Below are 26,594 nucleotides of genomic sequence, written 5' to 3' on the forward strand. Positions count from 1 at the left end.
GAAACACACCTTTAGATACATAGTGCTCTACGATAGCTCTGTTTATCTCCTCTCTCCTCATTGTCAACTTCCCCTTAGCAAGATTCAATCGTTTGGCCACAGCTACCAATTCCGATTTCCTGGCATCCTCTAATGCCTCCAAGGTTGGCGCCTTTATAAATTCCTCAGCCTCCATTTCTGCTGTTTGTCTTTTCTTTCTTTCGGGAATTTTAACCCAATCAATTTACTCCGTCCCAAATTTAGCGTTCAAAATCGCGGACGAGAACCCCACTTATGTTACGTAACCCATAACTGGGTTGCCAAACCAGCAGAAATGGATCACTCAGTTGGAGTCTGGCTTACTAGAACTAAGAAAGTTTTATTAAAGAAACAAGCAGCACAGTAATCAAAAGGATAATAAATGCAACAGTTCAGCAATGATAAACACACGTGCACAGAATTAAGATAACAGCATCAATCAAGCTCTATCGTTGACCTAGGGGTAAATGACCAATTTCAAAGTGACACAAAGTTCAGTCCAATTTAGTTCAGTTCGCAGTAATCATTGCCATGGCGATGGACAACGTGGGGGGAGGGAGAGAGAGAACGAGAACGACTGATCATTCAGAACGGCTTCCACTCACAGACCGGCGATATTGCTCACAAGCAGCTTTCAGGTGGGTCCTTTGTGACGTCACCTGAGGTCACCGACTGTGACCCCTCCTCCAGATGCGGTCGATCCTCTGCAGTGAACCTGGCACCCAAGGAAGGGTGGACACACACCGGGTTCCCGCTGATCGTACCTTTCCACCTTGTGCGTTTGTGGCCCGATACTTCTCACCGACTCGTGAGAGGCGCACCGCTTCCAGGGTCTCGTTACCTCGAGTGTCGTGGGTGTGCTGCCTTAGCGAACCTGTCCCTTTTTATCCCCCTGCTGGGGTATCGCCTGTCCATCACTTCAAACAGTTCAGGGTTCAAAGGGGGAGCCGCTCTGGACAGCTCTCTCTCCCGTCCCTTCATTACACATCTCCAGATGCTGCTTCATTGTTCCTTATCTCTCCTTCCCCTGAGGACAGGTGGCAGACCAACTGCTGATGCCACTGATGCTAGCCCAGGCCAGCAAACATCTTAATTTATGTGTATTCTCGTCACACAATCAATAACAGATTCAAAAACTCGACAACTCAATCTAAAAGCTACCCTGGGGCAGATTGTGGAAGCAACCACATGCCAGTCATTTGCAAAATGAAAATAAAGATGAGAAAATTAAAGAAACCAAAAAGATTAGAACCACTGGATTATCAACAACTAAAAAACAACTCTCATCTGAAAACAGAATACACAATCAAGGTGAAAAACCATTTTCAATTGCTGCAGGATGAAGGAGGCAAATCTTCCTTGGCCATATTGAAGGAATCTATGGTTGTAGCTGCAAAAGAAACCATCCCATGAAAAGAATGGAAAAGTAAGAAGAAATGGATAATTGAAGTATAATACAATTGATGCAACAAAAACAGACTATCAAACTAAGAGACAGCGAAGAATACAAACAACTTGATACGACAATAAAAAGAAAATGCAGAGAAGCTAAAGACAGATGGCTAAATGAGAAATGCTCAGAGATAGAAATGCTACAAACCCATAACCCTGGAACAAAGTTGATGCACAATAAGATTAACGAACTAACGGGGAAATGACCTTGCTCAGCAAGTGGATGCATCAAGGCAAAAGATGGCAGCTTAATTATGAACAAAGAAGAAATCCTAAGCAGATGGACAGAATATATAAAAGAACTTTTTGGAGACCAAAGAGGAGAAAAAACAAACGTAAAGAAGAATCTCGAAAGACCAAGCATTCTAAAATCAGAAATTCGAGCAGCCGAAAATAAAACAAAACATAACAGAGCAACTGGTCCAGACAACATGGCTGTTGAAATGATACTGGCCTTAAAAGATTTTGGAATATAGAAAATAACAGAAATAGCAAATGAAATCTATGATCATGGGGAGATACCTGATGATTTAAGTAAAACAGTGTTCATCCTAGGAAGGAGGAGGAGAAGATGGCGGCGTGACGCAGTGCGCGTGGCCTCTCCGGTGATGAATATCTGTAATCTGTCAAGTAGGAGGCTGTGCACAATTCTGATTTGTTGGAGACAGATGTGAGAGCACAGAGGAACATCTGGAGAAACTTCTGAAATGCCTGCTTCACTGCCGCTGCTACTGTGTGATCTGAAACCTCCTGAGGGGAAGGCCCAGAATCCTCGGCTTTGCCTGTTGCTTGGTGGCCGGGGCCGGGGTCGAAGCGCTCGGCAGAGATGGTGATCGGTGCTCGGTGTCGAAGGACTGGTCGGAGGCTCGAAGTTTTCGGACGGTCTCAGAGTCGGACTGTGGTCGGCTGCTTCCAGGATGCTGCACTGGCAAGTTTGTGGTGCTGGAAGCTCATGGCAGGGAGAATTTCTTCCTTCTACCGTCTGCATGAGATGTTGGGGCTATTGGGACTTCGAGACTTTTTTTTACCGTGCCCATGGTCTGCTTTTATCAAATTACGGTATTGCTTTGTACTGTTGTAACTATATGCTATAATTATGTGGTTTTTGTCAGTTTTAGTCTTGGTCTGTCTTGTGTTTCTGTGATATCATACCAGATGAACATTGTATCATTTTTTAATGCATGCATTTCTTAATGACAATAAACGAGGACTGAGTGTCCTCATAATCTAATCTAATCTAATCACACTTCCAAAGAAAGAGGGAGCAACAGAACGTGAGTTACATCGTACAATAAGCCTGATGAGCCACGTGGCAAAAATTATTCTCAGAGTAATCATGATGAGGGCAACACACTGTATAAAACCAGAAATCAGTAAAGAACAATGCGGTTTTGTGGAAAACACTGGAACTAGAAATGCAACTTTCATGCTACGGATGATCTGTGAACGAGCCATCCAGGTACAAAAAGACATCTATCTATGTTTCATTGACTATACAAAAGCTTATGACACTGTCAAACAGCAAGATCTTCTGGAAATGCTTCAGGATCTTGACATAGATGGGAAAGATCTACGTTTCTTAAGAAACTTATACTGGGACCAGACAGCATCCATCAGAATAGAAGGAGAAGTGAGTGAGTATGTGAATATGACGAGAGGAGTCAGGCAAGGTTGTGTCTTTTTGCCAGACTTATTCAACCTGTATAGTGAAAATATCTTGAGAAGTATCAAAGACATCAAAGGATTCACAATTCGAGGCCATAATATAAATAACATCAGATATGCTGATGACATCGTACTAATAGCTGACTCAGAAACAAAACTTCAAGAACTACTCACTATAGTGGCAGCAGAAAGTAATTGCAGAGGCCTCTCAATCAACCACAAGAAGACACATAGTCATCTCCAGAAAGACAAACATCCCACAATGTGCGATCAAGATCGGAAATACAAACATCAAAAAAGTCAACAAATTCAAATATCTTGGCAGCCTAATAACAAGTAATGGCAGGTGCGACACAGATATCAAATACAAAATAGCAATGGCAAAAGAAGTTTTCCGAAAAATGAAGACCATATTAACAGACAGAAAGATGAGCACGCACACTGAAAACAGAATACTACAGTGCTGCACTTATTCTATCCTGACTTATGGAAGTGAATGCTGGACCATTTCCCCAGCAATGGAAAAGAGACTAGCGCAGCTGAATTATGGTTCTACAGGAGAATGTTAAAAATATCATGGACCACACACACATCAAATGAAGAAGTTCTCAGAAGAACCCAAGCAGTTTGATCACTCATACCAACAATGAGAGAAAGACAACTCAGATTCCTAGGGTACATGATGTGGAAAGATGAACTAGAAAAACTCATATTCTCTGGAAAGATTGAGGGGAGTAAACCTAAAAAAAGACCTCGGCTTATGTACATCAAAAGCATAGCCAGGTGGCTACACATCGAAGAAATCAAAGTCATCCAAAAACGAAGAGTAGATCTATATGGAAAACCATGGTCACCAAAGTCCACATCAGATATGGTACCTAGACAGACAGACAGACAGTACACACCATTCACATTAGATTTAGACATGGAGTATACACACACACACACTGTAAATGCCTTTGTGAATGCTGATCTGGATTGCTGAAGCTGGTCACGCTTCCTGCCTGAGAAAGATTGCTGCCAATGCACAGTCCACCACAATGTTAGTTGCACTATAAAGAGAGTAATTCAGACATCTGGAGGTTCCCACCATGTGAGCTACACAGAACTTTAGATGCTTGCTGGAGAGCCAAGAAACTATCGCTATATGCCGTTATCTTTTATTTTGTCTTTTTGCACCATATAATTCTTTTCGAATTTATCATAATATCATAACTTATCATAACTTACCATACCTACTACTACTGAAAAACAATAAATTCCATGACATATGTGGAGGTAATAAAACTGATTCTGATTCTGTGCCCACACTTCCCGTCCTTACTCACCACCATCAACCAATCAACCCCTTCTAACCTGCATCCACATATCCAACTGCTATGGAAACACCAATTCTCAGGAATGGAAAAGTCTACAGAAAGTGTTGGATACAGCCTAATCAATTACAGGCAAAGCCCCCCTCACCATCTAGTACATTTATAAACAACGCTGACACAAGCAAGCAGCATCCATCATCGAGGCTGTCCACCATCCAGATCAGGCACTTTTCTCAGTGCTACCATCGGGCAGGCTATGGTGTAGACTTAGGTCCCAGGCTACCATGTTCAGGAACAGTTATTACCCTGCAACAATCGAGCTCCTGAAACAGTGTGGATCACTTCACTCACCTTAATGCTAACCTGGTTCCACAACCTACAAACTCACTTTCAAAGAGTCTACAAATAATGTTCCCACTATTTTTTTTATTTGTACAATTTACCTTCCTCTGCACATCGGTTGTGTTGGCCAGAAAGAACTACAGCCTGCAAATCAGTGAATTCGAATGGATCAAGGAAAGTGGAAGTAGATGGACCAAATGCCTTTGTTTCTGCCATGTGTTTGGAGATGGAGGCTGCCATTTTGTGGAACTGTTTTACATCCTCCAATTTGTGAGATCAAGTTGCTTAGCTTTCTGTGTTTTCAAATCAACATAATGATGCCTCAGGTAATCTGCTGATCTAGGGAACATATCCAAATAAGAAGTTGTTTGTGAGGTGTTCTTTGGTTGGATATAACATGCAGGCTTGTGAATGCTGGTCTGTGTAATTCAAGCTGGTGGTTGATTGAGGACAAAGAGGCATCAATTACTGATTATCACTTGCTGGGAAGTGGACAAAAAATGGATGCTGGCCTGCAGCAGAGGGAATAAAAAGATATTAAATGTCAGCCACATGACCTACAGCCAGTGACACTGGAATGCAATCCTTCATCGAGAAGAAATAAATATAAATGCAGAAGCTTCACGTGTGCTGGGGGCAGTAACTCTGTAGGAAAATGATCGTGGATATGAAGAGCCCCATGGTCACATGGAAGTTCGAAACAAGACGATGAGGAACATGTGGCCAACAGAGGAAACTCCTTTTTAACTGGTAATATCTTTTCTATTCTTTGACTGTTCATGGAGGGTCAGGAAAACTTAGTTGTTGTGCACACAGGTATCAGTTGCATAAATTCACATGTTCTTCCATTGAGACAAAAAAGGTACTTATCAGTAATTACAGATTTTCTCTCTGTGCCTCTCTGTGATCATTGTTACAAGGAATAATTAGATCACTGTCATTTAGAGCCAGAACCACAAATAGATGGTTATGAACATGAGTGCCTAATAGCACTGACAAATCTAAAAAAAACATTGGAACTGTTTGATCCCAGAGATCCTGCATGTACTTAGGAAAATTATTAGATCCAATTTGATCACTATTAGATCACTATTTCATCTAATTTGGGTTCTGACAAGCCTAATCCTAACAAGTCCTCCAAATCTCTCATGTGTCAAAAAAGTGGGTACAATCATATGTAGAGCTAGAGAAAGAGGCCAATTATGTGACAGCCCATTATCTATAAAAGAAAAAGCAACAGAGTAAAGCTTACTTTGACTCTGAGGTAATTCCAGAGAGTGAAAACCCTTTCAAATAAGACTTTTACATTGGCTTTGGCCATGTTTGGCTTCATCGGGAAAGCTTCGACCCACTTGGTGAAAGACTCTACCAAGCCAAGACACCTGCATCCTCGGTGAGTAGCAAAGGTCCAATGTAATATATTTGCAGGTTAGTCCAAGGTCCCTCGACTGTTATGGTAGGTCAGAGGTCTCCTTTTTTACATTTCTATCAGGATTGTATTGTGCACAAATCAAGCAATTCTTGAGATGGTGCTCCATGCTGTAGTACATCCTAGGCCACCAACACATCTCCTTTATCTTTTCCGGGGTGCTATTGGCTTCCTGGTTCCCAAATTGATCATGGTACTAATGGATCATTTAATTTCTTCCTCCTTTTGACATCACAAACTTCTCTTCATATAGGATGACTCATCCTTAACGTGTACATCCTTGTGCTCCTTATACACTTCTGACCCCGCTCCTTCTATTAATATTTTTAATTTTTTTTATCTTTCTTCTGCTCCTCAGTTAAAATGGTTCAACAAGGCAAAAATCAGTGAATAGATAGAGTATTAGGAAGTGTTTAAAAACTTGCAGAGAACAACTAAAAAAATCATTAGAAGGGAAAAGATGAAATATGAAAGGAAGCTAGCAAATAATATCAAAGTGGACAGTATAAGTTTTTTCAAGAATGTTAAGAATAAAAGAGAAATGAGAGTGGATAGAGGACGACTGGAGAATGAGGTAGGAGAAGTAATAACAAGGGACGAGGAAATGGCTCATGAACTAAATGAGTGACATGGGAGCATTACCAGGATTCCGGGCGGCACCTAATTAATTAGCATCATACATCAAAGTTGCTGGTGAACGCAGCAGGCCAAGCAGCATCTATAGGAAGAGGCGCAGTCGACGTTTCAGGCCGAGACCCTTCGTCAGGACTAACTGAAGGAAGAGTGAGTAGGGGATTTGAAAGCTGGAGGGGGAAGGGGAGATGCAAAATGATAGGAGAAGACAGGAGGGGGAGGGATAGAGCCGAGAGCTGGACAGGTGATAGGCAAAAGGGGATACGAGAGGATCATGGGACAGGAGGTCCGGGAAGAAAGACGGGGGGGGGGGGTGACCCAGAGGATGGGCAAGAGGTATATTCAGAGGGACAGAGGGAGAAAAAGGAGAGTGAGAGAAAGAATGTGTGCATAAAAATGAGTAACAGATGGGGTACGAGGGGGAGGTGGGGCCTTAGCGGAAGTTAGAGAAGTCGATGTTCATGCCATCAGGTTGGAGGCTACCCAGACGGAATATAAGGTGTTGTTCCTCCAACCTGAGTGGGGCTTCATCCCATTCTGACATGTCTATCCACGGCCTCCTCTACTGTAAAGATGAAGCCACACTCAGGTTGGAGGAACAACACCTTATATTCTACTTTATATAGGCTGTGTATTTTTACGTGTCATTTGCTATGATTTGGCAGCTTCATAGCTTAAAGGTTACTGGAGAGCGCTTGCGCCGTGTTTTTGCCAACAGCAGTTGCGTGAGATTTTCTGCCGATGGCGCTTGCTTGAGATTTTCGCTACGGAGAACAGTTCAGTAATGATTGTGGAAAAGTATTTCTACTTTATATAGGCTGTATATTTATCATATCATTCCTGCTTTTACTATATGTTACTGTTATTTTAGGTTTTATGTGTCATTTGGCATGATTTGGTAGGTTATTTTTGGGTCTGCGAACGCTCACAAAATTTTCCCATATAAGTAATTGGTAATTGCTTCTTCGCTTTACGACATTTCGGCTTACGAACCGTTTCATCGGAATGCTCTACCTTCGGATGGCGGGGGAAAACTGTAACCCTTATATTCCCAAAATCATCCTTGTGAATTTCCTCCTAAACGTCTCCAATGCCAGCACAACTTTTCTTCGATGAGGAGCCCAAAACTATTCACAATACTCAAGGTGAGGACTCGCCAGTGCCTTATAAATCCTCAGCATCAAATCTCTGCTCTGAGATGCACTGAGGTAAAGTGTAGAATGAAAATACCAAAAACAAAAGAGCGTAGAAATGGCATTGGATGACCAGGATGCATCTGGCCAATTAAATTACTAAAAATAAATACATTGAAACCTCCCAATTTAACTAGGTCTTCAGGAAAGGTGGAAAAGAACGAGGAAGGCAGTAATTGGTAAAGGATTCACCAGAGATCACTGGAGATGAATAATTCTTAATATATATATATACACCAATTGAATTTTAGTTTAATTGTTAAGTTCTATAGTAAACATAAAGCCCAAAGTAAATTAACAACAGTTTTCAAAAGAGTCAACAAAAAGACATGTGTTCTTTATCAATGCACATGAGACTTTCAGGCCTCTGTATTTCTGACCAGGTGATGTCGAGAACATTGCATTTCTCATAATTTTCACAGACACACTGCAATAATGGTGCTATTGTGAAAAAGTAATTTGAGTCAAAGAATTAATTTACTAAATGAAATGATATCTTGCCATTGGTTACCTTTTGATACCAGCCCTTCAATGGAGTCCCTTCGAACAGTTCAGTGACATTCAAGGGTAGAATGGTGACATTCCTCACTGAGGAGAGCAAAGGGATTCCTTTGTACTCAGGCTGTGGATACTGGCTCAAGTTGCCACTGAATCCCTTCATGAAGTAATAGATTGGTTTGTCTGGGTTTCTTAGAGCAGCAGATTCCACTGAACACACCACTAATGGTGTTGGCTCTACGTTGTCGGTCGACTCCACAAACATAATCCCGGGTTTCTTGTCTGGGGATGCAGGATCAGAAACTTTTGTACCAGAATTATTTTTCATCTGGTCTATTCTGAAGAAGTAGTTATGAATAAAATAATATCTGTCCATATCCCAGTATCTGTACAGTACACATACAACTGTAAATATTAAGACAAGAAGATATTCCTTCCGCATGGAGATCATGGTGTGGAGTTGAGATGTTCTTTCAAAGAGACCTGTGAATAAAAGATACAAATTATTTTGAAGCATTCCCCATATTATTTAAAATGTTCACTGCCAGTAACAAGAAGGCTGGCTGTCGATTCCCAAGAACTGACATGGGAGCATTTGCGGTAGATGATGAAACAGCTTGTATTGATAAGTCCAGACTGGTTGGAGCAATTGAATTGATTTAACAAGCAAGAATCTTTTTTTGATGTTCAAAACAAACAAACAAACAGAAAGACAATGATCCTGTAATTGTCATAGTCCGGTCCGTAAACCGTATTCCGGTTCACAGTCCAGTCCATTGACCCTTGCTCCAAGTTTTCCTACCTACCCTGTTTCTGTCCTTGTTGAGCTCTAATTGAGGCAGCTGATGGTAGATGGGGCTGGCTGCATAAATACCTTCAGAGACCAGGGTGTGGTTGCTGGATTGTTCTTGTCCTTACTCCTTGTATCCCTTCCCCTGTCTTCTGTTTCCTCGCCTGAAGCCCTGCCTTGTCTTGTCGGTAACTCTCGCCTCGCCTGAAGTTCTGTCTCGCCTTGCTTTGCCAGAAGCCCTGCCTTGTCTTGCTGGTAACTCTCATCTCACCTGAAGTTCTCGTCTTGCCTTGCTTTGCCAGTAGCCTTGCCTTGTCTTGCTGTTTAGTCCTGGAGCCACCCGGTACCTAGCTCCTTTCCTGTCCTTTGCCTCCGCCCAGGTAAGCCAGGCTGTCTTGCCGTTGACTGGGGTTGGTTCTGTACATTTCTGACCCTTACCTCCGCCCAGGTAAGCCAGGCCATCTTGCCGTTACCTGGGGTTGGTTCTGTCCCTTCCTGTCCCTTGCCTCCGCCCAGGTAAGCCAGGCCGTCTTGCCATTACCTGGGGTTGGTTCTGTCACTTCCTGTCCCTTGCCTCTGTCAGGTGGTGATCTGTGCCCTCCCCAGGTGATCCGCGCTCTGCCAGGGAGAAACCTGCCAAGCCTTGCCTCAAGTCTCCAGTCTCCAGCCTCCAGCTCCGCCTCAAGTCTCAAGTCTCAAATCTCAGACCTCTAGAATCCAGCCTCATCCTCCAGCCTCACCTCACCTCCAGCCTCCATCCTCGCCTCGCCTCAAGTCTCCAGCCTCCAGCCTCGCCTCGCCTCATTTCCAGCCTCCAGCCTCGCCTCACCTCATCTCCAGCCTCCAACCTTGCCTCACCTGAAGTCTCCAGCCTCCTGCCTCGCCTCGCCTGAAGTCTCCAGCCTCCTGCCTCGCCTCGCCTCAAGTCTCCAGCCTCCAGCCTCCAGCCTCGCCTCAAGTCTCCAGCCTCCAGCCTCGCCTCGCTTCAAGTCTCCAGCCTCCGGCCTCGCCTCTAGTCTCAAGTCTCCAGCCTCCTGCCAAGCCTCGCCTCCAATCTGAAATCTCCAGCCTCCTGCCAAACCTCGCCTCAGCTCTGGCCTAGCTTCAAACCTGTAGATTTCTGCCTCGTCCTTGCCTAGTTCAGGGGTCCGAGCCAGAGGCAAGACACAGGTACTGTGTCCTTGTCCAATCTCTGGCTCGGAGTCCATGCCCAGGCTCCTAGCTCTCTTGTTCAGACCTGTTCCAGTTTCCTGGTTTTCCTGTCCATATCCTTGCCATCGCCCTATATCCTAGTCCTGTCCATAGTACTTCAGTGTCTGTGTCTTGCACTTGGGTCCGTTCCCAATGCCCCTATGACAGAATGATCCAGCCAACCATGGACCCAGTGACACAGACACTATTGATTTTCCTTTTGCCACCCGGGATTCCTTTCTGTTACATACCCTCCCACACGCCCGGGTCGTCCATAGTCTGGAAACGCTTTTTGGTCGCCCAAAGGCTCCCGTTGGCGGTGTGGGGTGGGGGAGTGGAGCGGGTGTACTGTCATAGTCCGGTCCGTTAAGTCCGTATTCCGGTTCACAGTCCGGTCCATCGACCCTTGCTCCAGGTTTTCCTATCTACCCAGTTTCTCACCGTGTTGAGCTAATTGAGTCAGCTGATGCTCGTTGGGGCTGGCTTCAGAGACCAGGGCGTGGTTGCTGGATTGTTCTTGTCCTTACTCCTTGTATCCCTTGCCCTGCCTTCTGTTTCCTCGCCTGAAGCCCTGTCTTGTCTTGCCGGTAACTCTCGCCTCACCTGAAGTTCTGTCTCGCCTTGCTTTCAATGAAGCCCTGCCTTGTCTTGCTGGTAACGCTCGCCTCACCTGAAGTTCTTGTCTTGCCTTGCTTTGCCAGTAGCCTTCACTTGTCTTGCTGTCTGGTCCTGAAGCCATCCGGTACCTAGATCCTTTCCTGTCCCTTGTCTCTGCCCAGGTAAGCCAGGCCGTCTTGCTATTACCTGGGGTTGGTTCTGTCCCTTCCTGTCCCTTGCCTCTGTCAGGTGTTAATCCGTGCCCTGCCCAGGTGATCTGCGCCCTGCCCAGGAGGAGCCTGACAAGCCTCGCCTCAAGTCTCCAGCCTCCAGCCTTGCCACAAGTCTCCAGTCTCCAGCCTCCAGCCTCCAGCCTCATTTACCTCAAGCCTCCAGTCTCCAGCCTTGCCTCACCTCAAGCCTCAAGTCTGCAGCCTTGCCTCAAGCCTCAAGCCTCAAGTCTCCAGTCTCCAGCCTCCAGCCTCACCTCGCCTCACCTCAAGCCTCCAGCCTCCAGACTCACCTCGCCTCAAGACTGCAGTCTCCAGCCTTGCCTCACCTCAAGGCTCCAGCCACCAGTCTCCAGCCTCCAGCCTCACCTCGCCTCAAGTCTCCAGCCTCCAGACTTGCCACAAGTCTCCAGCCTTGCATACCTCAAGCCTCCAGTCTCCAGCCTTGCCTTGCCTCAAGCCTCAAGTCTGCAGCCTTGCCTCAAGCCTCAAGTCTCCAGCCTTGCCTCAAGTCTCCAGTCTCCAGCCTCGCCTCGTCTCCTGCCTCCAGCCTCGCCTTGCCTCAAGTCTCCAGCCTCTATCCTCACCTTGCCTCAAGACTGTAGCCTCCAGCCTTGCCTCGCCTCAAGTCACCAGCCACCAGCCTCCAGCCTCCAGCCTTGCTTCTCCGCAAGACTCCAGCTACCAGCCTCCAGCCTCAACTCACCTCAAGTCGCCAGCCTTCGGCCTTGCCTCAAGCCTCAAGCCTCCATCCTCCAGCTTCGCCTCACATCACCTCAAACCTCCAGCCTCCAGCCTCGCCTCACCTCTCCTCAACTCTCCATCCTCCAGCCTCGCCTTGCCTCAGTTCTCCAGCCACCAGCCTCGCCTCGCCTCAAGTCTGCAGCCTCCAGCCTCGCCTAGCCTCACCTCAAGCCTCCAGCCGCCAGCCTTGCCTCAAGTCTCCAGCCTCGCCACAAGTCTCCAGCCTCCAGCCTCACCTCACCTCATGTCTCAACCCTCCAGCCTCGCCTCGGCTCACCTTAAGCCTCCAGCTGCCAGCCTCGCCTCAAGTCTCAAGCCTCGCCACAAGTCTCCAGCCTCCAGCCTTGCCTCGCCTCACCTCAAGACTCCAGCCTCCAGACTCGCCTCGCCTCAAGACTGCAACCTCCAGACTTGCCTCGCCTCAAGTCTTCAGCCACCAGCATCTAGCCTCGAGCATTACCATGCCTCAAGTCTCCTGCCTCCAGCCTCGCCTCGCCTAAAGTCTCCAGCCTCCAGCCTCACCTCGCCTGAAGTCTCCATCCTCTAGCCTCCAGCCTCGCCTCAAGTCTCAAGTCTCCAGACTCCTGCCAAGCCTCGCCTCTAGTCTCAAGTCTCCAGCCTCCTGCCAAGCCTCGCCTCTAGTCTCAAGTCTCCAGCATCTTGCCAAGCCTCGCCTGTAGTCTCAAATCTCCAGCCTGCTGCCAAGCCTTGCCTTTAGTCTCAAGTCTACAGCCTCCTGCCAAGCCTTGCCTCTAGTCTGAAACCTTCAGCCTCCTGACAAACCTCGCCTCATCTCTGGCCTAGCTTCAAGCCTGTAGATTTCTGCCTCGTCCTTGCCTAGTTCAGGGGTCCGAGCCAGAGGCAAGACCCAAGTACTGTGTCCTTGTACAATCTCTGGCTCGGAGTCCATGCCCAGGCTCCTAGCTCTCTTGTTCAGTCCTGTTCCAGGTTCCTGGTTTTCCTGTCCATATCCTTGCCATCGCCCTATATCCTAGTCCTGTCCGTAATACTTCAGTGTCTGTGTCTTGCACTTGGGTCCGTTCCCATTGCCCCTATGACAGAATGATCCAGCCAACCATGGACCCAGTGACACAGACACTGTTGTTTTCCTCTTGCCACCCGGGATTCCTTTCTGTTACATACCCTCCCACACGCCCGGGTCGTCCATAGTCCGGAAACGCTTTTTGGTCGCCCGGAGGCTCCCGTTGGTGGGGGTGGGGGGGGAGTGGAGCAGGTGTACTGTCATAGTCCGGTCCGTTAAGTCAGTATTCCGGTTCACAGACCGGTCCATCGACCCTTGCTCCAGGTTTTCCTCTCTACCCAGTTTCTCACCGTGTTGAGCGAATTGAGTCAGCTGATGCTCATTGGGGCTGGCTTCAGAGACCAGGGCATGGTTACTGGATTGTTCTTGTCCTTACTCTTTGTATCCCTTCCCCTGCCTTCTTTTTTCCTCGCCTGAAGCCCTGTCTTGTCTTGCCGGTAACTCTCGCCTCGTCTGAAGTTCTGTCTCGCCTTGCTTTCAATAAAGCCCTGCCTTGTCTTACCGGTAACGCTCGCCTCACCTGAAGTTCTCGTCTTGCCTTGCTTTGCCAGTAGCCTTCACTTGTCTTGCTGTCTGGTCCTGAAGCCATCCGGTACCTAGATCCATTCCAGTCCATTGCCTCTGCCCAGGTAAGCCAGGCTGTCTTTCCGTTACCTGGGGTTGGTTCTGTCCCTACCTGTCCCTTGCCTCTGTCAGGTGTTAATCCGTGCCCTGCCCAGGTGATCTGCGCCCTGCCCAGGAGGAGCCTGACAAGCCTCGCCTCAAGTTTCCAGCCTCCAGCCTTGCCACATGGTCTCCAGCCTCCAGCCTCCAGCCTCGCTTACCTCAAGCCTCCAGTCTCCAGCCTTGCCTTGCCTCAAGCCTCAAGTCTGCAGCCTTGCCAAAAGCCAAAAGCCTCAAGTCTCCAGCCTCCAGCCTCCAGCCTCGCCTCGCCTCACTCAAGCCTCCAGCCTCCAGAATCTCCTCACCTTAAGACTGCCTCCTCCAGCCTTGCCTCGCCTCAAGGCTCCAACCTCCAGCCTCAGCACAAGTCTCCAGCTTCCGGTCTCCAGCCTCGCTTACCTCAAGCCTCCAGCCTCCGGCCTTACCTCACGTCTCCAGCCTCCAGCCTCGCCTCGCCTCACCTCAATCCTCCAGCCTCCAGACTCGCCTCGCCTCAAGACTGCAGCCTCCATCCTTGCCTCGCCTCAAGTCTCCAGCCACCATCCTCCAGCCTCGAGCCTCACCTCGCCTCAAGTCTCCAGCCTCCAGCCTCGCCTCGCCTCAAGTCTCCAGCCTCCAGCCTCGCCTCGCCTCAGCTCAAGCCTCCAGCCGCCAGCCTCACCTCAAGTCTCCAGCCTCCAGCCTCGCCTCGCCACACCTCAAGACTCCAGCTTCCATCCTCGCCTCAAGTCTCCTGCCTCCAGCCTCGCCTCACTTCAAGACTGCAGCCTCCAGCCTCGCCTCGCCTCAAGTCTCCAGCCACCAGCTTCCAGCCTCCAGCCTCAACTCACCTCAAGCCTCCAGCCTCCAGCTTCAACTCACCTCAAGTCTGCATCCTCCAGCCACGCCTCGCCTCAGGTCTCCAGCCACCAGTCTCGCCTTGCCTCAAGTCTGCAGCCTCCAACCTCGCCTCAGCTCACCTCAAGCCTCCAGCTGCCAGCCTCACCTCAAGTCTACAGCCTCGCCACAAGTCTCCAGCCTCCAGCCTTGCCTCGCCTCACCTCAAGCCTCCAGCCTCCAGACTCACCTTGCCTCAAGAATGCAACCTCCAGACTTGCCTCGCCTCAAGTCTTCAGCCACCAGCCTCACCTCACCTCAAGACTGCAGCCTCGAGCCTCAACTCGCATCAAGTCTCCAGCCTTCAGCCTTGCCTCAAGCCTCCAGCCTCCAGCCTCGCCTCGCCTCAAGTCTGCAGCCTCCAGCCTCGCCTCACCTCAAGTCTCCAGCCTCACCTCGCCTCAAGTCTCCAGCCTCGCCTCGCCTCAGCTCAAGCCTCCAGCCTCCAGCCTCCAGCCTTGCCTCGTCTCGCCTCAAGTCTCCAGCCTCCAGCCTCACCTTGCCTCAGGTCTCCAGCCACCAGCCTTGCCTCGCCTCAAGTCTGCAGCCTCCAGCCTCGCCTCGCCTCGTCTCCAGCCACCAGCCTCCAGCGTCGCCTCGCCTCAAGTCTCCAAACTCGCCTCGCCCCAAGTCTCCGGCCTCCAGCCTCGCCTTGCCTCACGTCTCCAGCCACCAGCCTCGCCTGGCATCAAGTCTGCAGCCTCCAGCTTGGCCTCGCCTCGCCTCACGGCTGCAGCTTCCAGCCTCGCCTTGCCTCAAATCTCCAGCCACCAGCCTTGCCTCACCTTAAGTCACCAGCCTCAGTCTCACCTCGCCTCGCCTCAACATTCCAGCCTCCAGCCTCGCCTCAAGTCTCCAGCCTCCAGCCTCACCTCACCTCAAGACTGCAGCCTCCAGCCTTGCCTCACCTCAAGACTCCAGCCACCAGCCTCCAGCCTCCAGCCTCAACTCGCATCAAGTCTCCAGCCTTCAGCCTTGCCTCAAGCCTCAAGCCTCCAGCTTCCAGCCTCACCTCACCTCACCTCAAGCCTCCAGCCTCCAGCTCGCCTCGCCTTGCCTCAAGTCTACAGCCTCCAGCCTCGCCTCGCCTCAAGTGTCCAGCCTCCAGCCTCGCCTCGCCTCAGTTCTCCAGCCACCAGCCTTGCCTCGCCTCAAGTCTCCAGCCTCCAGCCTTGCCTCGCCTCACCTCAAGACTCCAGCTTCCATCCTCGCCTCAAGTCTCCTGCCTCCAGCCTCACCTCGCCTCAAGTCTCCAGCCTCCAGCCTCGCCTCGCCTCAGCTCAAGCCTCCAGCCGCCAGCCTTGCCTCACATCACCAGCCACCAGCCTCGCCTCGCCTCAAGTCTCCAGCCTCCAGCCTCGCCTCACCTCACGGCTGCAGCTTCCAGCCTCGCCTCGCCTCAAGTCTCCAGCGACAAGCCTCCAGCCTCACCTCGCCTCAAGTCTCCAACCTCCAGCTTCGGCTCGCTTCAAGTCTCCAGCCTTCAGCCTCGCCTCGCCTCACCTGAAGCCTCCAGCATCCCGTCTCACCTTGCCTCCAGCCTTGCCTCACCTCAAGTCTCCAGCCACCAGCCTCCAGCCTCGAGCCTCACCTCGCCTCAAGTCTCCATCCTCCAGCCTTGCCTCGCCTCATCTCCAGCCACCAGCCTCTCCTCGCCTCAGGTCTCCAGCCACCAGCCTTGCCTTGCCTCAAGTCTCCAGCCACCAGCCTCCAGCCTCGCCTCGCCTCGCCTCAAGTCTCCGGCCTCCAGCCTCGCCTCGCCTCAAGTCTCCAGGCTCCAGCCTCGCCTCACCTCATGTCTCAAGCCTCCAGCCTTGCCTCTAGTCTCAAGTCTCCTGCCTTCATCCTCACGTCGCCTCAGGTCTCAAGCCTCCAGCCTCGCCTCAAGTCTCAAGCCTCAGCCTCCTGCCAAGCCTTGCCTCAAGTCTGCAGCCTCCAGCCTTGCCTCGCCTCAAGTCTCCAGCCTCCTGCCTCGCCTCACCTCATGTCTCAAGCCTCCAGCCTTGCCTCTAGTCTCAAGTCTCCTGCCTTCAGCCTTACGTCGCCTCAGGTCTCAAGCCTCCAGCCTCGCCTCAAGTCTCAAGCCTCAGCCTCCTGCCAAGCCTCGCCTCAAGTCTGCAGCCTCCAGCCTTGACTTGCCTCAAGTCTCCAGCCACCAGCCTCCAGCTTCAACTCGCCTCAAGTCTCCAGCCTCCAGCCTCACCTCACCTCAAGACTGCAGCCTCCAGCCTTGCCTCGCCTCAAGTCTCCAGCCTCCAGCCTCAACTCACCTCAAGCCTCCAGCCTCCAGCCTCGCCTCGCCTCGCCTCAAGTCTGCAGCCTCCAGCCTCGCCTCGCCTCAGGTCTCCAGCCACCAGCCTCGCCTTGCCTCAAGTCTGCAGCCTCCAGCCTCACCTCGGCTCACCTCAAGCCTCCAGCTGCCAGCCTCGCCTCAAGTCTGCAGCCTCGCCACAAGTCTCCAGCCTCCAGCCTTGCCTCACCTCACCTCAAGCCTCCAGCCTCCAGACTCGCCTCGCCTCAAGACTGCAACCTCCAGACTTGCCTCGCCTCAAGTCTTCAGCCACCAGCATCTAGCCTCGAGCATTACCTTGCCTCAAGTTTCCTGCCTCCAGCCTCGCCTCGCCTCAAGTCTCCAGCCTCCAGCTTGGCCTCAAGCCTCAAGCCTCCAGCCTCCAGCCTCGCCTCGCCTCAGCTCAAGCCTCCAGCCACCAGCCACCAGCCTCGCCTCGGCTCGCCTCAAGTCTCCAGCCTCCAGCCTTGCCTCGCCTCACCTCAAGACTCCAGCTTCCATCCTCGCCTCAAGTCTCCTGCCTCCAGCCTCGCCTCGCCTCAAGTCTCCAGCCTCCAGCCTCGCCTCGCCTCAGCTCAAGCCTCCCGTCGCCAGCCTCGCCTCAAGTCTCCAGCCACCAGCCTCCAGCCTCGCCTCGCCTCACCTCACCTCAAGTCTCCAGCCACCAGCCTCCAGCCTCGCCTCGCCTCGCCTCACCTCAAGTCTCCAGCCTCCAGCCTCACCTCGCCTCATGGCTGCAACTTCCAGCCTCGCCTCACCTCAAATCTCCAGCCACCAGCCTTGCCTCACCTCAAGTCTCCAGCCTCCAGCCTCGCCTCGCCTCAAGTCTCCAGCCTCCAGCCTCGCCTCACCTCAAGACTGCATCCTCCATCCTTGCCTCACCTCAAGTCTCCAGCCACCAGCCTCCAGCTTCCAGTCTCAACTCGCATCAAGTCTCCAGCCTTCAGCCTTGCCTCAAGCCTCAAGCCTCCAGCTTCCAGCCTCGCCTCACCTCACCTCAAGCCTCCAGCCTCCAGCTCGCCTCGCCTCGCCTCAAGTCTGTAGCCTCCAGCCTCGCCTCGCCTCAAGTCTCCAGCCTCCAGCCTCACCTCACCTCAGGTCTGCAGCCAGCAGCCTTGCCTCGCCTCAAGTCTGCAGCCTCCAGCTTGGCCTCAAGCCTCAAGCCTCCAGCCTCCAGCCTCGCCTCGCCTCACCTCGTCTCCAGCCTCGCCTCTCCTCAGCTCAAGCCTCCAGCCACCAGCCACCAGCCTCGCCTCGGCTCGCCTCAAGTCTCCAGCCTCCAGCCTTGCCTCGCCTCACCTCAAGACTCCAGCTTCAATCCTCGCCTCAAGTCTCCTGCCTCCAGCCTCGCCTCGCCTCAAGTCTCCAGCCTCCAGCCTCGCCTCGCCTCAGCTCAAGCCTCCCGTCGCCAGCCTCGCCTCAAGTCTCCAGCCACCAGCCTCCAGCCTCGCCTCGCCTCGCCTCACCTCAAGTCTCCAGCCACCAGCCTCCAGCCTCGCCTCGCCTCGCCTCACCTCAAGTCTCCAGCCTCCAGCCTTACCTCGCCTCACGGCTGCAACTTCCAGCCTCGCCTCACCTCAAATCTCCAGCCACCAGCCTTGCCTCACCTCGTCTCCAGCCTCCAGCCTCGCCTCGCCTCAAGTCTCCAGCCTCCAGCCTCGCCTCACCTCAAGACTGCATCCTCCATCCTTGCCTCACCTCAAGTCTCCAGCCACCAGCCTCCAGCTTCCAGTCTCAACTCGCATCAAGTCTCCAGCCTTCAGCCTTGCCTCAAGCCTCAAGCCTCCAGCTTCCAGCCTCGCCTCACCTCACCTCAAGCCTCCAGCCTCCAGCTCGCCTCGCCTCGCCTCAAGTCTGTAGCCTCCAGCCTCGCCTCGCCTCAAGTCTCCAGCCTCCAGCCTCACCTCACCTCAGGTCTGCAGCCAGCAGCCTTGCCTCGCCTCAAGTCTGCAGCCTCCAGCCTCGCCTCGCCTCAAGTCTCCAGCCTCCAGCCTCACCTCACCTCAGGTCAGCAGCCAGCAGCCTTGCCTCGCCTCAAGTCTCCAGCCACCAACCTCCAGCGTCGCCTCACCACAATTCTCCAGCCTCGCCTCGCCTCAAGTCTCCGGCCTCCAACCTCGCCTCGCCTCACGTCTCCAGCCACCAGCCTCGCCTGGCATCAAGTCTGCAGCCTCCAGCTTGGCCTCGCCTCGCCTCACGGCTGCAGCTTCCAGCCTCGCCTCGCCTCAAATCTCCAGCCACCAGCCTTGCCTCACCTTAAGTCACCAGCCTCCAGCCTCGCCTCGCCTCGCCTCTACATTTCAGCCTCCAGCCTCGCCTCAAGTCTCCAGCCTCCAGCCTCACCTCACCTCAGGTCTCCAGCCACCAGCCTTGCCTTGCCTCAAGTCTCCAGCCACCAGCCTCCAGCCTCGCCTCGCCTCGCCTCAAGTCTCCGGCCTCCAGCCTCGCCTCGCCTCAAGTCTCCAGGCTCCAGCCTCGCCTCACCTCATGTCTCAAGCCTCCAGCCTTGCCTCTAGTCTCAAGTCTCCTGCCTTCATCCTCACGTCGCCTCAGGTCTCAAGCCTCCAGCCTCGCCTCAAGTCTCAAGCCTCAGCCTCCTGCCAAGCCTTGCCTCAAGTCTGCAGCCTCCAGCCTTGCCTCGCCTCAAGTCTCCAGCCTCCTGCCTCGCCTCACCTCATGTCTCAAGCCTCCAGCCTTGCCTCTAGTCTCAAGTCTCCTGCCTTCAGCCTTACGTCGCCTCAGGTCTCAAGCCTCCAGCCTCGCCTCAAGTCTCAAGCCTCAGCCTCCTGCCAAGCCTCGCCTCAAGTCTGCAGCCTCCAGCCTTGACTTGCCTCAAGTCTCCAGCCACCAGCCTCCAGCTTCAACTCGCCTCAAGTCTCCAGCCTCCAGCCTCACCTCACCTCAAGACTGCAGCCTCCAGCCTTGCCTCGCCTCAAGTCTCCAGCCTCCAGCCTCAACTCACCTCAAGCCTCCAGCCTCCAGCCTCGCCTCGCCTCGCCTCAAGTCTGCAGCCTCCAGCCTCGCCTCGCCTCAGGTCTCCAGCCACCAGCCTCGCCTTGCCTCAAGTCTGCAGCCTCCAGCCTCACCTCGGCTCACCTCAAGCCTCCAGCTGCCAGCCTCGCCTCAAGTCTGCAGCCTCGCCACAAGTCTCCAGCCTCCAGCCTTGCCTCACCTCACCTCAAGCCTCCAGCCTCCAGACTCGCCTCGCCTCAAGACTGCAACCTCCAGACTTGCCTCGCCTCAAGTCTTCAGCCACCAGCATCTAGCCTCGAGCATTACCTTGCCTCAAGTTTCCTGCCTCCAGCCTCGCCTCGCCTCAAGTCTCCAGCCTCCAGCTTGGCCTCAAGCCTCAAGCCTCCAGCCTCCAGCCTCGCCTCGCCTCAGCTCAAGCCTCCAGCCACCAGCCACCAGCCTCGCCTCGGCTCGCCTCAAGTCTCCAGCCTCCAGCCTTGCCTCGCCTCACCTCAAGACTCCAGCTTCCATCCTCGCCTCAAGTCTCCTGCCTCCAGCCTCGCCTCGCCTCAAGTCTCCAGCCTCCAGCCTCGCCTCGCCTCAGCTCAAGCCTCCCGTCGCCAGCCTCGCCTCAAGTCTCCAGCCACCAGCCTCCAGCCTCGCCTCGCCTCACCTCACCTCAAGTCTCCAGCCACCAGCCTCCAGCCTCGCCTCGCCTCGCCTCACCTCAAGTCTCCAGCCTCCAGCCTCACCTCGCCTCATGGCTGCAACTTCCAGCCTCGCCTCACCTCAAATCTCCAGCCACCAGCCTTGCCTCACCTCAAGTCTCCAGCCTCCAGCCTCGCCTCGCCTCAAGTCTCCAGCCTCCAGCCTCGCCTCACCTCAAGACTGCATCCTCCATCCTTGCCTCACCTCAAGTCTCCAGCCACCAGCCTCCAGCTTCCAGTCTCAACTCGCATCAAGTCTCCAGCCTTCAGCCTTGCCTCAAGCCTCAAGCCTCCAGCTTCCAGCCTCGCCTCACCTCACCTCAAGCCTCCAGCCTCCAGCTCGCCTCGCCTCGCCTCAAGTCTGTAGCCTCCAGCCTCGCCTCGCCTCAAGTCTCCAGCCTCCAGCCTCACCTCACCTCAGGTCTGCAGCCAGCAGCCTTGCCTCGCCTCAAGTCTGCAGCCTCCAGCTTGGCCTCAAGCCTCAAGCCTCCAGCCTCCAGCCTCGCCTCGCCTCACCTCGTCTCCAGCCTCGCCTCTCCTCAGCTCAAGCCTCCAGCCACCAGCCACCAGCCTCGCCTCGGCTCGCCTCAAGTCTCCAGCCTCCAGCCTTGCCTCGCCTCACCTCAAGACTCCAGCTTCAATCCTCGCCTCAAGTCTCCTGCCTCCAGCCTCGCCTCGCCTCAAGTCTCCAGCCTCCAGCCTCGCCTCGCCTCAGCTCAAGCCTCCCGTCGCCAGCCTCGCCTCAAGTCTCCAGCCACCAGCCTCCAGCCTCGCCTCGCCTCGCCTCACCTCAAGTCTCCAGCCACCAGCCTCCAGCCTCGCCTCGCCTCGCCTCACCTCAAGTCTCCAGCCTCCAGCCTTACCTCGCCTCACGGCTGCAACTTCCAGCCTCGCCTCACCTCAAATCTCCAGCCACCAGCCTTGCCTCACCTCGTCTCCAGCCTCCAGCCTCGCCTCGCCTCAAGTCTCCAGCCTCCAGCCTCGCCTCACCTCAAGACTGCATCCTCCATCCTTGCCTCACCTCAAGTCTCCAGCCACCAGCCTCCAGCTTCCAGTCTCAACTCGCATCAAGTCTCCAGCCTTCAGCCTTGCCTCAAGCCTCAAGCCTCCAGCTTCCAGCCTCGCCTCACCTCACCTCAAGCCTCCAGCCTCCAGCTCGCCTCGCCTCGCCTCAAGTCTGTAGCCTCCAGCCTCGCCTCGCCTCAAGTCTCCAGCCTCCAGCCTCACCTCACCTCAGGTCTGCAGCCAGCAGCCTTGCCTCGCCTCAAGTCTGCAGCCTCCAGCCTCGCCTCGCCTCAAGTCTCCAGCCTCCAGCCTCACCTCACCTCAGGTCAGCAGCCAGCAGCCTTGCCTCGCCTCAAGTCTCCAGCCACCAACCTCCAGCGTCGCCTCACCACAATTCTCCAGCCTCGCCTCGCCTCAAGTCTCCGGCCTCCAACCTCGCCTCGCCTCACGTCTCCAGCCACCAGCCTCGCCTGGCATCAAGTCTGCAGCCTCCAGCTTGGCCTCGCCTCGCCTCACGGCTGCAGCTTCCAGCCTCGCCTCGCCTCAAATCTCCAGCCACCAGCCTTGCCTCACCTTAAGTCACCAGCCTCCAGCCTCGCCTCGCCTCGCCTCTACATTTCAGCCTCCAGCCTCGCCTCAAGTCTCCAGCCTCCAGCCTCACCTCACCTCAAGACTGCAGCCTCCAGCCTTGCCTCACCTCAAGTCTCCAGCCTCCAGCCTCGCCTCGCCTCACGGCTGCAACTTCCAGCCTCGCCTCACCTCAAATCTCCTGCCACCAGCCTTGCCTCACCTCAAGTCTCCAGCCTCCAGCCTCCAGCCTCAACTCGCATCAAGTCTCCAGCCTTCAGCCTTGCCTCAAGCCTCAAGCCTCCAGCTTCCAGCCTCGCCTCACCTCACCTCAAGCCTCCAGCCTCCAGCTCGCCTCGCCTTGCCTCAAGTCTACAGCCTCCAGCCTCGCCTCGCCTCAAGTCTCCAGCCTCCAGCCTCGCCTCGCCTCACGGCTGCAACTTCCAGCCTCGCCTCACCTCAAATCTCCTGCCACCAGCCTTGCCTCACCTCAAGTCTCCAGCCTCCAGCCTCCAGCCTCAACTCGCATCAAGTCTCCAGCCTTCAGCCTTGCCTCAAGCCTCAAGCCTCCAGCTTCCAGCCTCGCCTCACCTCGCCTCAGGTCTCCAGCCACCAGCGTCGCCTCGCCTCAAGTCTGCAGCCTCCAGCCTTGCCTCACCTCACCTCAAGCCTCCAGCCTCCAGACTCACCTCGCCTCAAGACTGCAACCTCCAGACTTGCCTCGCCTCAAGTCTCCAGCCACCAGCCTCTAGCCACGAGCCTGACCTCGCCACAAGTCTCCAGCCTCCAGCCTCGCCTCGCCTCACCTCAAGACTCCAGCTTCCATCCTCGCCTCAAATCTCCTGCCTCCAGCCTCGCCTCGCCTCAAGTCTCCAGCCTCCAGCCTCACCTCGCCTCAAGTCTCCAGCCTCCAGCCTTGCCTCGCCTCAAGTCTGCAGCCTCCAGCGTCGCCTCGCCTCAAGTCTCCAGCCTTGCCTCGCCTCAAGTCTCCGGCCTCCAGCCTCGCCTCGCCTCACGTCTCCAGCCATCCTCCTTGCCTGGCATCAAGTCTGCAGCCTCCAGCTTGGCCTCGCCTCGCCTCACGGCTGCAGCTTCCAGCCTCGCCTCGCCTCAAATCTCCAGCCACCAGCCTTGCCTCACCTTAAGTCACCAGCCTCCAGCCTCGCCTCGCCTCACCTCACCTCAACATTCCAGCCTCCAGCCTCGCCTCAAGTCTCCAGCCTCCAGCCTCACCTCACCTCAAGACTGCAGCCTCCAGCCTTGCCTCACCTCAAGTCTCCAGCCTCCAGCCTCGCCTCGCCTCACGGCTGCAACTTCCAGCCTCGCCTCACCTCAAATCTCCTGCCACCAGCCTTGCCTCACCTCAGGTCTCCAGCCTCCAGCCTCCAGCCTCAACTCGCATCAAGTCTCCAACCTTCAGCCTTGCCTCAAGCCTCAAGCCTCCAGCTTCCAGCCTCGCCTCACCTCACCTCAAGCCTCCAGCCTCCAGCTCGCCTCGCCTTGCCTCAAGACTACAGCCTCCAGCCTCGCCTCACCTCAAGTCTCCAGCCTCCAGCCTCGCCTCGCCTCAAGTCTCCAGCCTCCAGCCTCGCCTCGCCTCAAGTCTCCAGCCTCCAGCCTCGCCTCACCTCAAGACTGCATCCTCCATCATTGCCTCCCCTCAAGTCTCCAGCCACCAGCCTCCAGCTTCCAGTCTCAACTCGCATCAAGTTTCCAGCCTTCAGCCTTGCCTCAAGCCTCAAGCCTCCAGCTTCCAGCCTCGCCTCACCTCACCTCAAGCCTCCAGCCTCCAGCTCGCCTCGCCTCGCCTCAAGTCTGTAGCATCCAGCCTCGCCTCACCTCAAGTCTCCAGCCTCCAGCCTCACCTCACCTCAGGTCTCCAGCCACCAGCCTTGCCTCGCCTCAAGTCTGCAGCCTCCAGCCTCGCCTCCCCTCAAGTCTCCAGCCTCGCCTCGCCTCAAGTCTCCAGCCTCGCCTCGCCTCAGCTCAAGCCTCCAGCCACCAGCCTCCAGCCTCGCCTCGGCTCGCCTCAAGTCTCCAGCCTCCAGCCTTGCCTCGCCTCACCTCAAGACTCCTGCTTCCATCCTCGCCTCAAGTCTCCTGCCTCCAGCCTCGCCTCGCCTCAAGTCTCCAGCCTCCAGCCTCGCCCCGCCTCAGCTCAAGCCTCCCGCCGCCAGCCTCGCTTCAAGTCTCCAGCCACCAGCCTCCAGCCTCGCCTCGCCTCGCCTCACCTCAAGTCTCCAGCCACCAGCCTCCAGCCTCGCCTCGCCTCACCTCGCTTCAAGTCTCCAGCCTCCAGCCTCACCTCACCTCAAGACTGCAGCCTCCAGCCTTGTCTCGCCTCATCTCCAGCCACAAGCATCCTGCCTCCAGCCTCAACTCGCCTCAAGCCTCCAGCCTCCAGCCTCGCCTTGCCTCACCACAAGCCTCCAGCCTCCAGCCTCGCCTCGCCTCAAGTCTCCATCCTCCAGCCTCGCCTCGTCTCCAGTCTCCAGCCACGCCTCACCTCGCCTCAAGTCTCCAGCCTCCAGCCTCGCCTCACCTCACCTCAAGACTCCAGCCTCCAGCCTCGCCTCAAGTCTCCAGCCTCCAGCCTCACCTCACCTCAAGACTGCAGCCTCCAGCCTTGTCTCACCTCATCTCCAGCCACAAGCCTCCTGCCTCCAGCTTCAACTCGCCTCAAATCTCCAGCCTTCATCCTTGCCTCACCACAAGCCTCCAGCCTCCAGCCTCGCCTCGCCTCGTCTCCAGCCTCCAGCCTCGCCTTGCCGCAGGTCTCCAGCCACCAGCCTCGCCTCGCCTCAAATCTCCAGCCACCAGCCTTGCCTCACCTCAAGTCTCCAGCCTCCAGCCTCGCCTCGCCTCAAGTCTCCAGCCTCCAGCCTCGCCTCACCTCAAGACTGCATCCTCCATCCTTGCCTCACCTCAAGTCTCCAGCCACCAGCCTCCAGCTTCCAGTCTCAACTCGCATCAAGTCTCCAGCCTTCAGCCTTGCCTCAAGCCTCAAGCCTCCAGCTTCCAGCCTCGCCTCACCACACCTCAAACCTCCAGCCTCCAGCTCGCCTCGCCTCGCCTCAAGTCTGTAACCTCCAGCCTCGCCTCACCTCAAGTCTCCAGCCTCCAGCCTCACCTCACCTCAGGTCTCCAGCCACCAGCCTTGCCTCGCCTCAAGTCTGCAGCCTCCAGCCTCGCCTCGCCTCAAGTCTCCAGCCACCAGCCTCCAGCGTCGCCTCACCTCAATTCTCCAGCCTCGCCTCGCCTCAAGTCTCCGGCCACCAGCCTCGCCTGGCATCAACTCTGCAGCCTCCAGCTTGGCCTCGCCTCGCCTCACGGCTGCAGCTTCCAGCCTCGCCTCGCCTCAAATCTCCAGCCACCAGCCTTGCCTCACCTTAAGTCACCAGCCTCCAGCCTCGCCTCGCCTCGCCTCAACATTCCAGCCTCCAGCCTCGCCTCAAGTCTCCAGCCTCCAGCCTCACCTCACCTCAAGACTGCAGCCTCCAGCCTTGCCTCACCTCAAGTCTCCAGCCACCAGCCTCCAGCTTCCAGTCTCAACTCGCATCAAGTCTCCAGCCTTCAGCCTTGCCTCAAGCCTCAAGCCTCCAGCTTCCAGTCTCGCCTCACCTCACCTCAAGCCTCCAGCCTCCAGCTCACCTCGCCTTGCCTCAAGTCTACAGCCTCCAGCCTCGCCTCGCCTCAAGTCTCCAGCCTCCATCCTCGCCTCGCCTCAGTTCTCCAGCCACCAGCCTTGCCTCGCCTCAAGTCTGCAGCCTTCAGCCTCGCCTCAAGTCTCCAGCCACCAGTCTGCAGCTTCCAGTCTCAACTCGCATCAAGTCTCCAGCCTTCAGCCTTGCCTCAAGCCTCAAGCCTCCAGTCTCCAGCCTCGCCTCGCCTCACCTCAAGTCTCCGGCCTCGCCTCGCCTCAGCTCAAGCCTCCAGCTACCAGCCTCCAGCCTCGCCTCGGCTCGCCTCAAGTCTCCAGCCACCAGCCTTGCCTCGCCTCACCTCATGTCTCCAGCTTCCATCCTTGCCTCAAGTCTCCTGCCTCCAGCCTCACCTCGCCTCAAGTTTCCAGCCTCCAGCCTCGCCTCGCCTCAGCTCAAGCCTCCAGCCGCCAGCCTCGCATCAAGTCTCCAGCCGCCAGCATCCAGCCTCGCCTCGCCTCACCTCAAGACTCCAGCTTCCATCCTCGCCTCAAGTCTCCTGCCTCCAGCCTCGCCTCGCCTCAAGCCTCCAGCCTCCAGCCTCGCCTCGCCTCGCCTCAAGTCTGCAGCCTCCAGCCTCGCCTCGCCTCAGGTCTCCAGCCACCAGCCTCGCCTTGCCTCAAGTCTGCAGCCTCCAGCCTCACCTCGGCTCACCTCAAGCCTCCAGCTGCCAGCCTCGCCTCAAGTCTGCAG

The 26,594-nt window shown here is 54.9% G+C and overlaps 2 protein-coding genes across 2 annotated transcripts in view; one reads left to right on the forward strand and one right to left on the reverse strand.

The window, feature by feature from the left end:
* The window catches only part of LOC134345967 (alpha-1,4-N-acetylglucosaminyltransferase-like), a 167,567-nt gene that overhangs the window by 17,313 nt on the left and 123,660 nt on the right, over positions 1–26,594 (forward strand). The window lies entirely within an intron of this gene.
* The window catches only part of LOC134345447 (alpha-1,4-N-acetylglucosaminyltransferase-like), a 109,920-nt gene that overhangs the window by 9,377 nt on the left and 73,949 nt on the right, over positions 1–26,594 (reverse strand). The window contains exon 2 of the mRNA XM_063046135.1: positions 8,560–9,029. Coding sequence (XP_062902205.1) covers positions 8,560–8,997 — 438 coding nt within the window. The 5' untranslated portion in view covers positions 8,998–9,029. The remainder of the gene's footprint in view (positions 1–8,559; positions 9,030–26,594) is intronic.

The sequence above is a fragment of the Mobula hypostoma genome, chromosome 4 (assembly GCF_963921235.1).
Source record: "Mobula hypostoma chromosome 4, sMobHyp1.1, whole genome shotgun sequence".
Taxonomy (NCBI): Eukaryota; Metazoa; Chordata; class Chondrichthyes; order Myliobatiformes; family Myliobatidae; genus Mobula; species Mobula hypostoma.